The sequence below is a fragment of the Pelobates fuscus genome, chromosome 5 (genome assembly GCF_036172605.1).
Source record: "Pelobates fuscus isolate aPelFus1 chromosome 5, aPelFus1.pri, whole genome shotgun sequence".
Lineage (NCBI taxonomy): Eukaryota > Metazoa > Chordata > Amphibia > Anura > Pelobatidae > Pelobates > Pelobates fuscus.
Window position 1 is genome coordinate 43,232,348 of NC_086321.1, and position 12,783 is coordinate 43,245,130.

The window sequence follows — 12,783 nt, forward strand, 5'->3', positions numbered from 1 at the left end:
ACAGAGTCCTATCTTCATGACCACTTCTAAAACCAGACATGATCATGGAGGCTGAAGTAACCCTTAAAGGCCATACTAGTCAAACTTGAAAAATTTGCCAAGATAACTATGCATCCATTTTGATTACTTTGGCCTTAAATGTGAAATTCCTGAGCACATGTAGACACCGCCCGAAATATATAAAACAACAATATAGTGGATGCCAACTAACCGATATCTCCCTAAAAATGTACATGTTGAATCTGGATTAGGTTTCCTCAACTGGTCCAAACCTCCAAACATAGAACTCGGAGTATTGCTGGACAGTGAAAATGCACCCAAAGCAAAACTGTACTCACAAATGTAGACTTTAAAGGGACACTATAGGCACCCAGACCACTTCAGAGAAACTGCTATGTTTACATTTGGGGTTAATGCCTCTAGTGGCTGTCTTCCGGACAGCCACAAGAGGCGCATCTGCGATGCTGGATGCGAATTTCGCAACCATCGCGCAGAGCGTCCATGGGAAAGCATTGAGAAATGCTTTCCTACGGACACTTTGAATGCGCGCCCGGCACTTGCCGCGCATGCGGCTCCACTGACGTCGGACGGGATTAAAGTAACTGAAGGGGTTTTAACCCCTTCAGCGTCACAGGAGGGGGATCCTGAGGGTGGGGGCACCCTCAGGGTACTATAGTGTCAGGAAAACCGCTTTGTTTTCCTGACACTATAGAGATCCTTTAATCTGAAATATTCTGATTTAAAATAACGTAAAACAAACGCTTGAAATCTGCACAAATTCTCCAAGTTCAATAACAGTGTAAAACTGCATAACAATTAAAAACCGAACATCGTTAAAATAAACATCAACGTTAATGTAAAAGTCAAAACTACCATTTGCTTTCAAACTGAACACATGCTTTCTCCCCTAACCTCCATATTGCAGACAAGAGCAACATTTTAAAAAGGCTGTTTTTTGTTATAGATTTTGCCATGTCAAGACTTGATAAAGACCCACTCATATAAACAAAAAGTTGTGGATCTTTGTGCTACATATGCGTATGATTGCCACCCTCCTTCCAACATGTATGTTTATTCTACATGTACTTCAACGGCCTCTAATAGGCATCACATATAACCATCCAATGAACTTCTCAGTATTCTCAGTAAGTCTGTCTGGCAGTATTTAACCAGCCTTTAATACTAAAATACAAAGACCCATTCGTTTGCAGGGCTTTATGGAGCAGCAAAGACATCACAGCTACGGTGATCTTACAGGTTTTGAATGTGATCCTTTAAAAGGGATACTATAGTGTAAGTAATTCCCAAACCAGCACTTTAAGTGTTAAAAAAAAAAAAACCTTACCGCACTCACTTTTGGTCACCTACGGATGCTGGACGTCTTTACGCTCTGCATGAGGACATCCAGCGTCAGAGAAAAACCCCGTCAGATAAAAACCAAAGTCACCTAGCACGCAAAAAGTGCCTCTAGTGTGTGTCTGACAGCCACTAGAGGCATTCTTAGTCCTGCAAGGTAATCATTGTAGTTTCTATAAAACTGCAATGATTTACATTGCAGGACTAAGTGAGACAGGGACATTGCACCCAGACCACTTCAGTGAGCTTACATGGTCTGTATTCCTTTAATGTTTAAGTATACAAAATCTTTGTCTTTATCATCTTATATGTAAACCAAATGTTAACATTCTATTTATTTTTTGCGCAATCTGAATTACTTAAAGGACCACTATAGTGCCAGGAAAACAAACGCCCCCACCCTCAGGGTCCCACTCTCACTGGGCAGAAGGGGGAGGAAGGGGTTAAACTCTAACTTTTCTCCAGCACCGGCGCATTTAATCAGTCCATAGGAAAGCATTTCTCAATGTTTTACTATGGACGCAAGCGTCTTCTCACTCTGATTTTCACAGTGGGAAGAGCGGAGGCGCCTCTAGCGGCTGTCAATGAGACAGCCACTAGAGGCTGGATTAACCCTAGTGTAAACATAGCAGTTTCTCTGAAACTGCAATGTTTACAGCTGTAGGGTTAACCCTAGATGGACCTGGCACCCAGACCACTTCCTTGAGCTGAAGTGGTCTGGGTGCCTATAGTGGTCCTTTAACCAGCAGAAAACAAAAAATAAATGGCATTAGGAACTCGATTGTTTTTAGTTTGATCGCCGAGATGTAGTATTAAAGAACAGCTACGTTTTAAAAAAATGTGACAAAACCATTCAATAAATATAAAATTGCTTACCCGCTCTTTCCTTAATTCATCCCGTAACAGATCTCTTAACTTCTGAGCCCTTCTAAGTCGCTCTTTCTCCACATCAACCACTACCTTCTTAATGGGAGTAGGCTTAGTCCTACTGAGAGACGCTTCATTCACACTCGATTCCTGCGAAGGTCTCTCTTTAAGGGGACATAGCTCCTCCTTGGTCAAAGGCTGAACACTTTTACCAGGGGACGAATCAAGTAATTTAAGAGCAGGTTTCTTATTAGGGGAAAATTGCGGCACATGTGGCACCGGAGTCCTCTTTTCTGGAAGAGGATGAGGTTGCCCCAGAATAGGTCCATGAGATGTGGGAGACTTTGGAGAAGATGGTAGCTTTGGTTTCTCGGGTGAGGAGACTTCATTCTTCACAGGAGCGTTATTGTTGGGTTGAACTAATGGAATTTCCACTGGAGAAGGTTTCTGTGAAGGTGTAATCGCAGAGGAGGAATTGGAAGCCCTTGGTTTTGCCAAGTTGGGTAAAGTGGATATCCGCTTTCTTCTCTGGAAGGGTACAGGCGTGACTTTAATTGGCTGGCTTTCACTCCCGTTCACCAGCTCCTTTTCATTCCTGATAAACACAAGAGAACATAAAATGTGTGAAAAAGTGGAAGATATAATGACAAACATTTTGTTCTTTGGTTCCACAACATTGTGGAGAAAGACAGTGAGAAGGTTTATTCATTATACAACATACTGCCATTTTGGCCTAAATGTTACAATTTAACTTTCAGTTCATTGCCGTTTTGGAAAAATGTGCCAACTCTAATCCAGTCTCCGTTAACTATTTTCGACAAATTTTTATAAATTTGGTTTTTAATGCACCAACAACCCATTCAGCAAATATTGACTTTTCTTTCTTTGGAAACCATGTTCTTTATAATGAGCATCCCGTCCGTGAGCGACGAAAATAGTAATGTATTCGTTCACGCAGACATGAATGCAATAAGCAGGCAGTATCTTGGCAGAAACAGATTCATTCTCTATAGTGCAAGTGATGCATTTCAAGTAATCTTGTTATACTTTGTGAAAAAAGCATTGCGTTTGGCAATTTGTCACAAATCACAGTTCAATCATAGAACTCTAGAACTCTGCACAGATATTTGTTTGGAGACTGTAGATCACTCCATAGTGTGCTTTTGAGATGTATTTAGAGTAACACGATGAAGCATGCTTTTTAAAGGAAGAAAAAAAAAAAAAGTGATCTTATTTTAACAGTTCTCCAATCCTTCCTCCCCAGGTAAACACTTAAACTAAAGGGACACTCTAGGAACCATAACAACTTAATTGCAATAAATTTGTTAAGGTGCGTGGAGATCCCAGATGCCATGTTATCTTAAGAGGATATACTATTAATGAATGATTTAACCCCAAACTATACATGACAATACAGATCACTCTGCCACGCTACTTTTATTTATGATTTTCGCTAATTATTAAAGCCTTGTGTGATGAAATCCACTTCGCCACTGGTTTTTGGAGGGGTCTGTTTGCCAGCCTCCTACCCTGGGACTATGGGCCCTGTGATAACCCATGTTCAAAAGTACTGTTTCTGCCCCTTGGATTTTTAACTGGAACAGATTCATGTGGCGGCGGCCATCTTAAATTGTCCAGCGGTGGTTTGTCGTTGAGTGTATGGAACTGTTTTAGGCATGGGACCATGTGCACGGTGGGGCAAAAATAGGACTTACAGGAATTTCCTGAACCCTTGAACCAATCTGGGTGATTTTTTGGATATGTTGTTCACCCAGATCAGGGCTATCAGAGGATGTGTGGGGATATGTTGTATTTTGGGGTTTGTAAAAATTTATGTTTTTTTCTGTTTAGAGTTAATTGAGTTAGCCCATTGTCTTTTTTTTTTTTATTGTATCACAGGCAGAGGGGAGGGATTGTGTGATGTAAGTGGGAGTGTCGGACATTGTTGTATTGTTATGATTGGTTTGTGTCCTTTGTGTGCCTGTGTTCCATCAGTTCCAGGGGGTGTGCCTCTGGCCTGAGGAATTTTATATAAGCAAACCTGTACCAATAAAGCCTCAGACTTGGCTCATGTTTGGGGGATTGCTATAATCACTATACACCCCAGAGTATAATCACTAGCTCTTGTAAGAGCTGTTCCTGCTCTCTGGATTACAAGAGAGGTCTACCTACTGGAAGCTAGATCCTGGTCTTGGGTCCAGAGTGGGTGGACGACGGCAAGACCCCAACCAAGCTGCGGCGGTTTTTGGGGTCTGCGGTGGTTATGGTGTCTAGTGGAGTGCTTGGAGCCCTCGGGAAGCACTAGGAGCATCCGTCAAACAGGGGTACCCAGTCGGGGTGCCAGGCGATCCGTTACACCTTGGAATAGGGGCTGCTGAGAAAGTCAGCTGTTACACTCACCTATCACCCCATTTAGAAAACTAGGTAAAACAGATTTGTACCTTTATGGTGCCCGGAGTGGACTTCGTTCTGCAATGTAAACCATTGCAGTTTTAGAGAATCTGCAATGTTTTCATTGCAGCACTAAAGCAGCCTCTGGTGGCCGTCTACCAGACAGACAGTCACAAGAGTGACATTGGCGGTGGCAGAGCCACAACCCAGCACATTGGCGCTGGGATGTGGTAAGAAAATAAATGGTTTCTAACCCTTTATTCACCATGGAGGGGGGGGGGGGGGAGGAGGCAGAGGGAGCTATAGTGCTAAAAAAATACAGCTTTGTATTCCTGGCATTATAGTATCCCTTTAAGATACATTATAATGTACAGATAATGTACATTAAGATCCAATTTAGTCCAAAGGTTATTCAGCATGGAATAGGGATTAGTTATAGAACATGAGGCTGTATACGAATGCAATATTAACATTTTTTGTAAATGAATTCCATTAATCTAAGTTAGCTGAACATGTGCCAGAGATAACGCATTTTTTCACAAAGACGTTATGAAATAAGGATGGAACGTTCAGAAAAATACCTCAGTCCCATGGTTATTCTGCAAAGCGTTGTACACACAATGAACACATGTAATTTAAGTTGTACTCCAAATATTATTAACCTGTTAAAATGGTGATAGTTTGCATTTATATCAATATCTATGTATTTTTATTGGTATATAATAAAATCAGTTCTGATACAGCTGTTTAATACATTTTCAGATTAGTTTATCTTAAAAAAACAAACAAAAACAAACAACCTTAATCTGGTTACAAATATACAATTATAACAACTAGCAAGAATGAGTATTTCTGTTTACAAATCATGATTTAAATTGAGTCTTACTGACTCGCAAGTTAAATCAGATCCACATGCTATCCCCCAACAGCCCAGGGAGGCTGTCACCCACCATAGCAGATGACAGCTGCAGCTTTGCATGCTGGGATCAGCTGTCAGTGAGCTATTACTGTCTGTCAGTGATGTACCTGGCCATGCAATCAGTGACATCATGTCACAGTGCTTGCATGACAGAAATGATAAGCCTTTACTGTAATAAATGGCTTGTCAAAGTCCTCCTCTTTAGTTGCCGTCAATACTCTGACCTTTGAGAGAGAGAGAAGAGAGAGCTGTTGCCCTGTGTTTCTGAGTGTCTAAATGTGAATATTTCTGAGCACTAAAGGATTATTTAATTTTCGCAGTTTAGAACTAGTATTATTTAGGGGAATTTGAGTGGAATGTTTAGACGTTCGTTAGAAATAATTGTTGCTTACAGACTGTTTTAAATCAACATGTTTAGTTATATAGTTCTGGTGGTATTTAGGAGGAACACAAGCGGTGGCTTAAGTTACATCGGAGCGAAGAAAAAGTTAAAGAAATTAGAAAAAAATGGAAATGTGTGTAAATGTAGATATTAAGTAGTTTAGGTTTCTGCCGTTTAATTATGTAGTAGCATAGCTTTTCTGATGAGGAGATGTGTACCATCATGGCACCTGAAATGTCGGATACTACATCAGAATTAGAGGTCTGTGCAGTGACACCGACAGGGTCACTTCTATTCATGAACTCACTACCTAACAGGGCCATTTACCAATGTGAGGATTCAAAGTGAATGTCAAATATTAGGCCAAAGTAGTTATATTGAAAAATGTCTTTAGGCCAGCTATGTTTCCAGCTCGGCTACTTTGGCCTACAATTTGAAACGCAATGTAAATTCACCTTGAATTCTCACTTTTGTGAATAACCCTGTAAGTCATTAGAAGCTGGGCAACTACCATCCCTACCCCCAACTGTTGCCCTGACTAGAGCATTAGGTGGTGGATGCAGCATTGCACATTCAAATACCCCATCACTAGAATCCCTCCATGTAATGCCATCCCAGGTGTAAATGGAGATTTGACAATTTTTAGTCCAGTCTTCAGACTTATTTATTTGGATAAAAAACATTGGGGGTAAGAGCCTTCCAAACCAATATGTATTCCTGCTCCTGAGTAAGGCACGAAACACGCTACGTTGATTGGAATTCTGCTCACTGACTTGTATCATCCATGCACTAGTCCAATATTCTAATGGGATTGAATAAAAACTCAAATAGGAATCAACAGTGTCCTCACTTTCAAGAGAGATCAGCACTTTTATTAAGTGGCTAGTAGGCACTCACCCATCTGACAGACAGCCAAAATGGTTTCTCTATCAAGTTGAGCTCAACAAATGCCACAGATGTGCAGTATCCCCTCAAAGTAAAGATAAATCTGCATATCCCCATGCAAGTTAATTTTTCTGTTTTTCTCCAGAATGCCACCTGCACTGAATTTGCACTTAATTCAGATTAGCCAGCCCAGATTGAACTCTTGATGACGCAGCCAGAGATGGAGTTACACCTCTTGTATCAAAAGCTGTATGTGCAGTGTTTAATAGCTCCCAATAAATATAATGCCCTTATAGGTATAAAACTACCTGTAAGTGCATTATATTTATAAGGTGCTGGAAACCTTTAATATCCGTTGGGTTCTTTCTTTGTTAATATGGTTTGACCAGGACATATCAGTGACGTGATCATGATGCTTGGAGTAATCCTTTAAATCACAGAATGCTGAACTATAAGTAACACAGGTAAGAGCTACTTTTAACTGCTGGTTTTAAAAAAAAAAAATCCTCTTGAAAATGTGACTAATCCATTTTAAAACATGCAAACTGTTTTATAGGACAATGCATGTTTCAGAGCTTAGAGATTAATTACACGTTTATAAGCTGGTACTTTACACCAAAATATTATACAATTCTGCGTTCACCAGAAGAAGAGAAAAAAAAAACGACTATAACCCCACTGCACCCCAAGCAGTGATGTCAACTTGTCGGGTCTTGTCAACATTTTAAAAGTCCCCCCAAGAGTGCACTTTTAAAAAACCATTGTAAGCTGATAGGGTGGACTGTGTGTTTTAAAAATGCAAACATCTCTACAAGAATTAGAAGGTCCACACCTACATTTTCATAGCACCATAGAACTTCAATAAGTTCTGGTAATGTGTCTGGTGCTTGGAGTACCCCTTTAATGTGATTTTATGATGACCAACTTTGTCGAAACGTGAGTATAAACATATACAAATGCTAAAGGGTCTTCTGTGGGTATTGGTAACTTCAGTTTAATTCTGACATTCCATACAAGCCATCCCGGAGTGCCTAGTCTCAGTGTATGTTATAGCTCACAGAGGCTTTAAATAAAAGCAGGAGTGGTCTACCTTCTGCACTTCAGAAGCTGTGGACTACATTTCCCATGATGCTCTTACAGTCATACTGTTGGCAGAGCATGATGGGAGATGTAGTCCCCTATCTGCCGTGCTGATGGTTAATATATATAGTATATAAATAGAGAGAGGCACTCACTGGCTCCCCTGCTTGTCCTCAGGTGCCTGGGGCTCCTTGTGGTCCGCTGCGGGCAGCGAGTTGCCCTCCCTAGGCGGGGTCCCCGCTGCATTCTCCTGACTGGGGTCTGTGGGATCAGAACGGGGGGCGACCTGGGCTACACCCCCTCCCACTGAGCGGCCCCCGGGCCTGACAATGGGCTTGAAATTGATCCTCGGTCTGCGGATCATGCTGCACGGTGCGCTCTATCAATGGCTCTGCTTCTTCATCCCGGAACCTCGGCTCCCAACCCGCCTGGCTGCTGCAACACGCTGCAAGCGCGTCACGTGGGAGCCAGGCGTGAGGGTGAGTACAGGGGTTTCACAATGGCGTCATTACTCTGCGACTGCCCGGAGACGTAGAGGGGGGAGGCACGACGTGAGGCGAGCGCAGAGGTTTCACAATGACGTCATCTTTCAGCGACTCCCATCGATGTCACCTGGACAGCGACCTGGAATTCATTTCAGACCATGCCTGTTACCTAGTACCTGTTGGCAGCAACAGTGATTCTGGCAACAAAGCAAGACTGACAAATAAAGGAGACAGGGAGTGGTCTTAACACTTTTTTTATATTAATTTATAATAAGTGGTGCAATGCGTTTTTCAATATTATTATTATTGCCATTTATATAGCGCCAACAGATTCCGTAGCGCTTTACAATATTATGAGAGGGGATTTAACTATAAATAGGGCAATTACAAATAAACTTACAGGAGCAATAGGTTGAAGAGGACCCTGCTCCATCAAGCTTACATTCTATAGGAGGTTGGGTGTAAAACACATTAGGACAGGGATTTGCAGTCAAATAAGGTGGGCTGTCCTTTAGGAGAGAGCAAGAGACAGGTATGTGAGGTAGAGGTTACTCTGGGAGGCCATAAGCTTTCCTAAAGAGATGGGTTTTAAGGCACTTCTTAAAAGATGCAAGACTAGGGGAGAGTCTGATGGCGGTAGGCAGGCTATTCCATAGGAAGGGAGCCGCCCACGAGAAGTTCTGCAAGCGTGAGTTGGCCGTACGGGTGCGGACACCGGACAGGAGGTGGTCACGGGCAGAGCGGAGAGACCGAGAAGGGACATATCTATGGATCTGTGTAAAGTAATGTAATGGAAAGAAAAGGATGGAAAAGGTGCATTAGTAATTAATAATGAAAAATACCGTTAGAAATGGTAAAAAAAAAAAAAACAATGGGCAAATTTATCTAAATGCTTCCCCATATTATTATTAATATTTAGAGCCGACATTCTACGCAGTGTTTTGCGGTTATAAATGGGAGTATTTAACAAATCACTGAAAGACAAAAATAAAGTTGGAGGACACAATGGGCAAAGAAGGTCCTGCTCAAACACACTTACTAAATTTCGCATAATGAAGCTTTCATGCACTAACCCAGAAAATGTGGTAAATATAAAATCTCCACACACGCAGGAAACGTAAATCTGTATACGAGTATTACAGTCATGCTTACTTCAAAGGGTTTTTGTTCATTAAACAGTGACTTGTGAATTGAAAATCAAATATCAACATCAAAATAGTTTTGCATTTTTTTCTGCATTTTCTTTTCGGCTTGGCTTCTTTGATAAGAAGTTTTTAGGTTTTTGGTAAAGCACAATTCCACATTTAGTGAATAAACCAGCAATTCTGGAGAATTTATATGACTTTACATTCATAAAGATTTGAATGTGATTTATAGAGGCTCTGTCACGTTCTTAGTGGCCAGGAATCCCAACCCCTCCCCCCCAAGCATTTTTGGCTGTGGGAGGGATGCAACTTACCTTTTCAAACTGTAATTTCTTCTTTCACAGCAGCATCATCTTTGCGTTTATTTAAGATATTAGCAGCTGGAAACTCCATTTTGTACCACCACCAGGACATCCGTGTCGTCCACACACTGTAAAGCGCTGCAGAATTTGTTGGCGCTATATAAATAATAACATAATAATAATGCCCATATTTCCAATGATCTGTGTTGACTCTCACAATTGTGCAAGACTAAACACAGAGTATCCATGACATATGGCTCCCAGACCTAATTCAATGATGGACGCTGTGAATATAGGTACCAGCCGAAGACAAACGCCATAACATACCTCCCAGGTTTACCCATTTAGTATGGACGGTCCCTATGTTAGTCCATACTCCTTCTGACTCTCTTTTCTATCCAAATGTCTCACTTTTCTAGGAACTCCACATTGTTGGTGTCTCTGAGTGTATAACAGAGGTGTAAATCACCTAACATTTCTTGGAACAGCCAGGATCCTAGCCACACAGCACTTATACCTCTAAAATTAAAGTGTCTCTCTTTTTCCATTTGAAATGTTAGGGCATATGCCATAAAACATGACTAAAGCTCCACTTTTTGTAAAGTTGCAGGTATACATAAGAAAAAGTAGTCGCTGTTTTCCTTATACATTTGAAATTAAGCATTGTATTACAAAAGGAATTGGGGCAGCTACAGGGGATTTTAGACACATGTACGTGGGGAATAAAAGTGACAGACCCATTAAAAAAAAGTGTACAGCGCTACGGAATTTGCTGGTGCTGATGTAGATTAATTTAGAAATAAACAAATATGTTTAAATGTCTATCTGTTCCTGTCCAAATCTGAGATGATTAAATTGCGTATACGCAGAAGTAAGCTCACACTGACACATGGAGTTCAGGTTAAAAGCACTTCAGAAAATTTAATGCAATCTGGTTGGAAAACAGTTATGCAGATCTTTTTAAAAGCAAAATGACATCATCATTGAATATCAGATAATAACAAATAAACATCATTAATTGGATTAAACATTATGTGACTAACTTCGTGTCCACCCACCAAGAGGTGGTATTATTTTGGACACGGGTGGGGACAAGGGGGGTCTTGAGCGTCATTTTACACGGTCAGTGATATCAGGCCTCATGTCCAGGTGCAAGGTCTCTTATGAATAGAACATTTCATTACTACTGTGTTCTCGTGGCCTTCAAACTATACTATCTTACAAGTTTAGGGAGTAGTCAGCAACTCCTGTGTCTTTGCAGGAAATACAGTCTTTGTCTACTATACTAATTGGGTTGGGAAATTCAGTCACGTAAGGTAGTTTTAAAATGAACAAGTTAAGTCATGAGGACAAAATGGAGGATTTGAAGAAGTCAGGTTAGGAGGACAAAATGGAGGATTGTCACAATATAAGGTTAAAATGGAGTTAGTACAATAATTCAATACAAGTACAATAAAGATTTTTAATAATCCCACATCAGTCCCCCCTATGAAATGTTAAATTCTAAGAGATAAAAACTTTATTAAGTTAGTATCAGGAAGACGTGTTAACCCAAGGCACAGAAACCCTATGAAGTAACGGTTCTTAAAGTCTTCTTAGTTCTTCAGAGGGACATCATAAATAGACAAGCTTACATTACCATATGGACTTGTGTTATCTGGAATATAGGCACAAGTAGTCATGGTGACAGGTAAACGTTGTTGGTTGCAATAGGTATAATAAATGCAAATCAAAATATTATTATTATTATTAGCAGTGACGGTTGGGAAAATGGACTCAAACTTTCCTTTTACTGCAAAATCATCTGGTACCCCCCTTGGCACACCTATGGCATCAATATATATATATATATATATATATATATATATCAAACTTTCCCTTTCGAGGGGTGCTCCTTTTTATGTTCTGAAGCATGAATGTGGTGTGTCAAGAGTACCTTGTCATGTATTATGTGTATGGACATAATAACCTTGGCTAGGGCGCATTTGCTTATGCATTGTAGTATTAAACCTGTCCCACGCTACATCAGCGTAGGTGGACTCGGATCATTTAGTCAATATTAATATCACCACAAACTCACGATGGGCAAATAATCCTGAGGAAGCTTGGCATTTGGATCCCTTCAGCTTCACGAGGTCTCCTTTTGGGGTCCTCGGCTTTCCATCGATGGCAGGTGGTCAGGCATTATTATGGCCATCAAACACCTACTTGCTGGTATCTTAAGTGTGTCAAAATCAACAAATGTCACTTCTCATGTTGCAGAGAGAGTCTTGAATCTGGAACAATGAATCCACTGAGTGATCTCTGCAACTTTCACAATGCACTATTGGGTATATGGTCTTGGTTGTCACATTGATGACCGGCTAGGCTTCTGGCCATCCTGACAAAATGTCTATGATAACTAGTGCATATTTGACCCAGTAGCTCTTTGTCACCTGGATTCTTGAAAGGGATATTGAGAGTTAGCTAGGTGCTTAGGAGTATTTTAGAGATCAAAAGAGTTCATGAGGGTCTTGGATAGGTATAAAGTTCCATGGGCTCACTGCCCAGTACATGTTTTTGGGTAAACAGAGCTTGAAAGCGTTGGAGTACAGCCCGTCTTCAAGGGTTGCCCCTTTCTGTTTTTCCAGCTTTGTATTTCTTCAGGGTCCGTAGCTGCTTGTCATTCTTTCAGAAGCTTGAGATCTGTAGGTAGGATTTACATGGTGAGTATAGAAGTTTCTTTAGCGGACACCATTCTGTCCACTTCCCTTGGTGCACTTGTGGCTTGGTTGGCAGCTTTTAGTCAGCTGAGTGGTGCTTCTTATCTTCCAGATTGATCCAAAATAATGTGCTGCACCCAGGGCATGTCTTGAGTCAGTGTAGATATTGGCATGTCTTCCTTCAGGCATTTTGTATGCCACTGAGAAGGCTGTCAATTCAGCGTCTTGAGCAGATGTGAGTGAGGAAAGTGAAGGTGCTTGACGTACCT

The 12,783-nt window shown here is 41.0% G+C and overlaps 1 protein-coding gene across 1 annotated transcript in view; it reads right to left on the reverse strand.

Moving 5' to 3' along the window:
* BDP1 (B double prime 1, subunit of RNA polymerase III transcription initiation factor IIIB) overlaps positions 1-8,330 on the reverse strand; it is a 74,883-nt gene extending 66,553 nt beyond the window's left edge. The window contains exons 1-2 of the mRNA XM_063456383.1: positions 8,036-8,330; positions 2,233-2,818 (exon numbers count right to left, since the gene is read on the reverse strand). Of these exons, the coding sequence (XP_063312453.1) occupies positions 2,233-2,818; positions 8,036-8,244 (795 nt within the window). The 5' untranslated portion in view covers positions 8,245-8,330. The remainder of the gene's footprint in view (positions 1-2,232; positions 2,819-8,035) is intronic.
* Between the last annotated feature and the right edge of the window lie 4,453 nt (positions 8,331-12,783).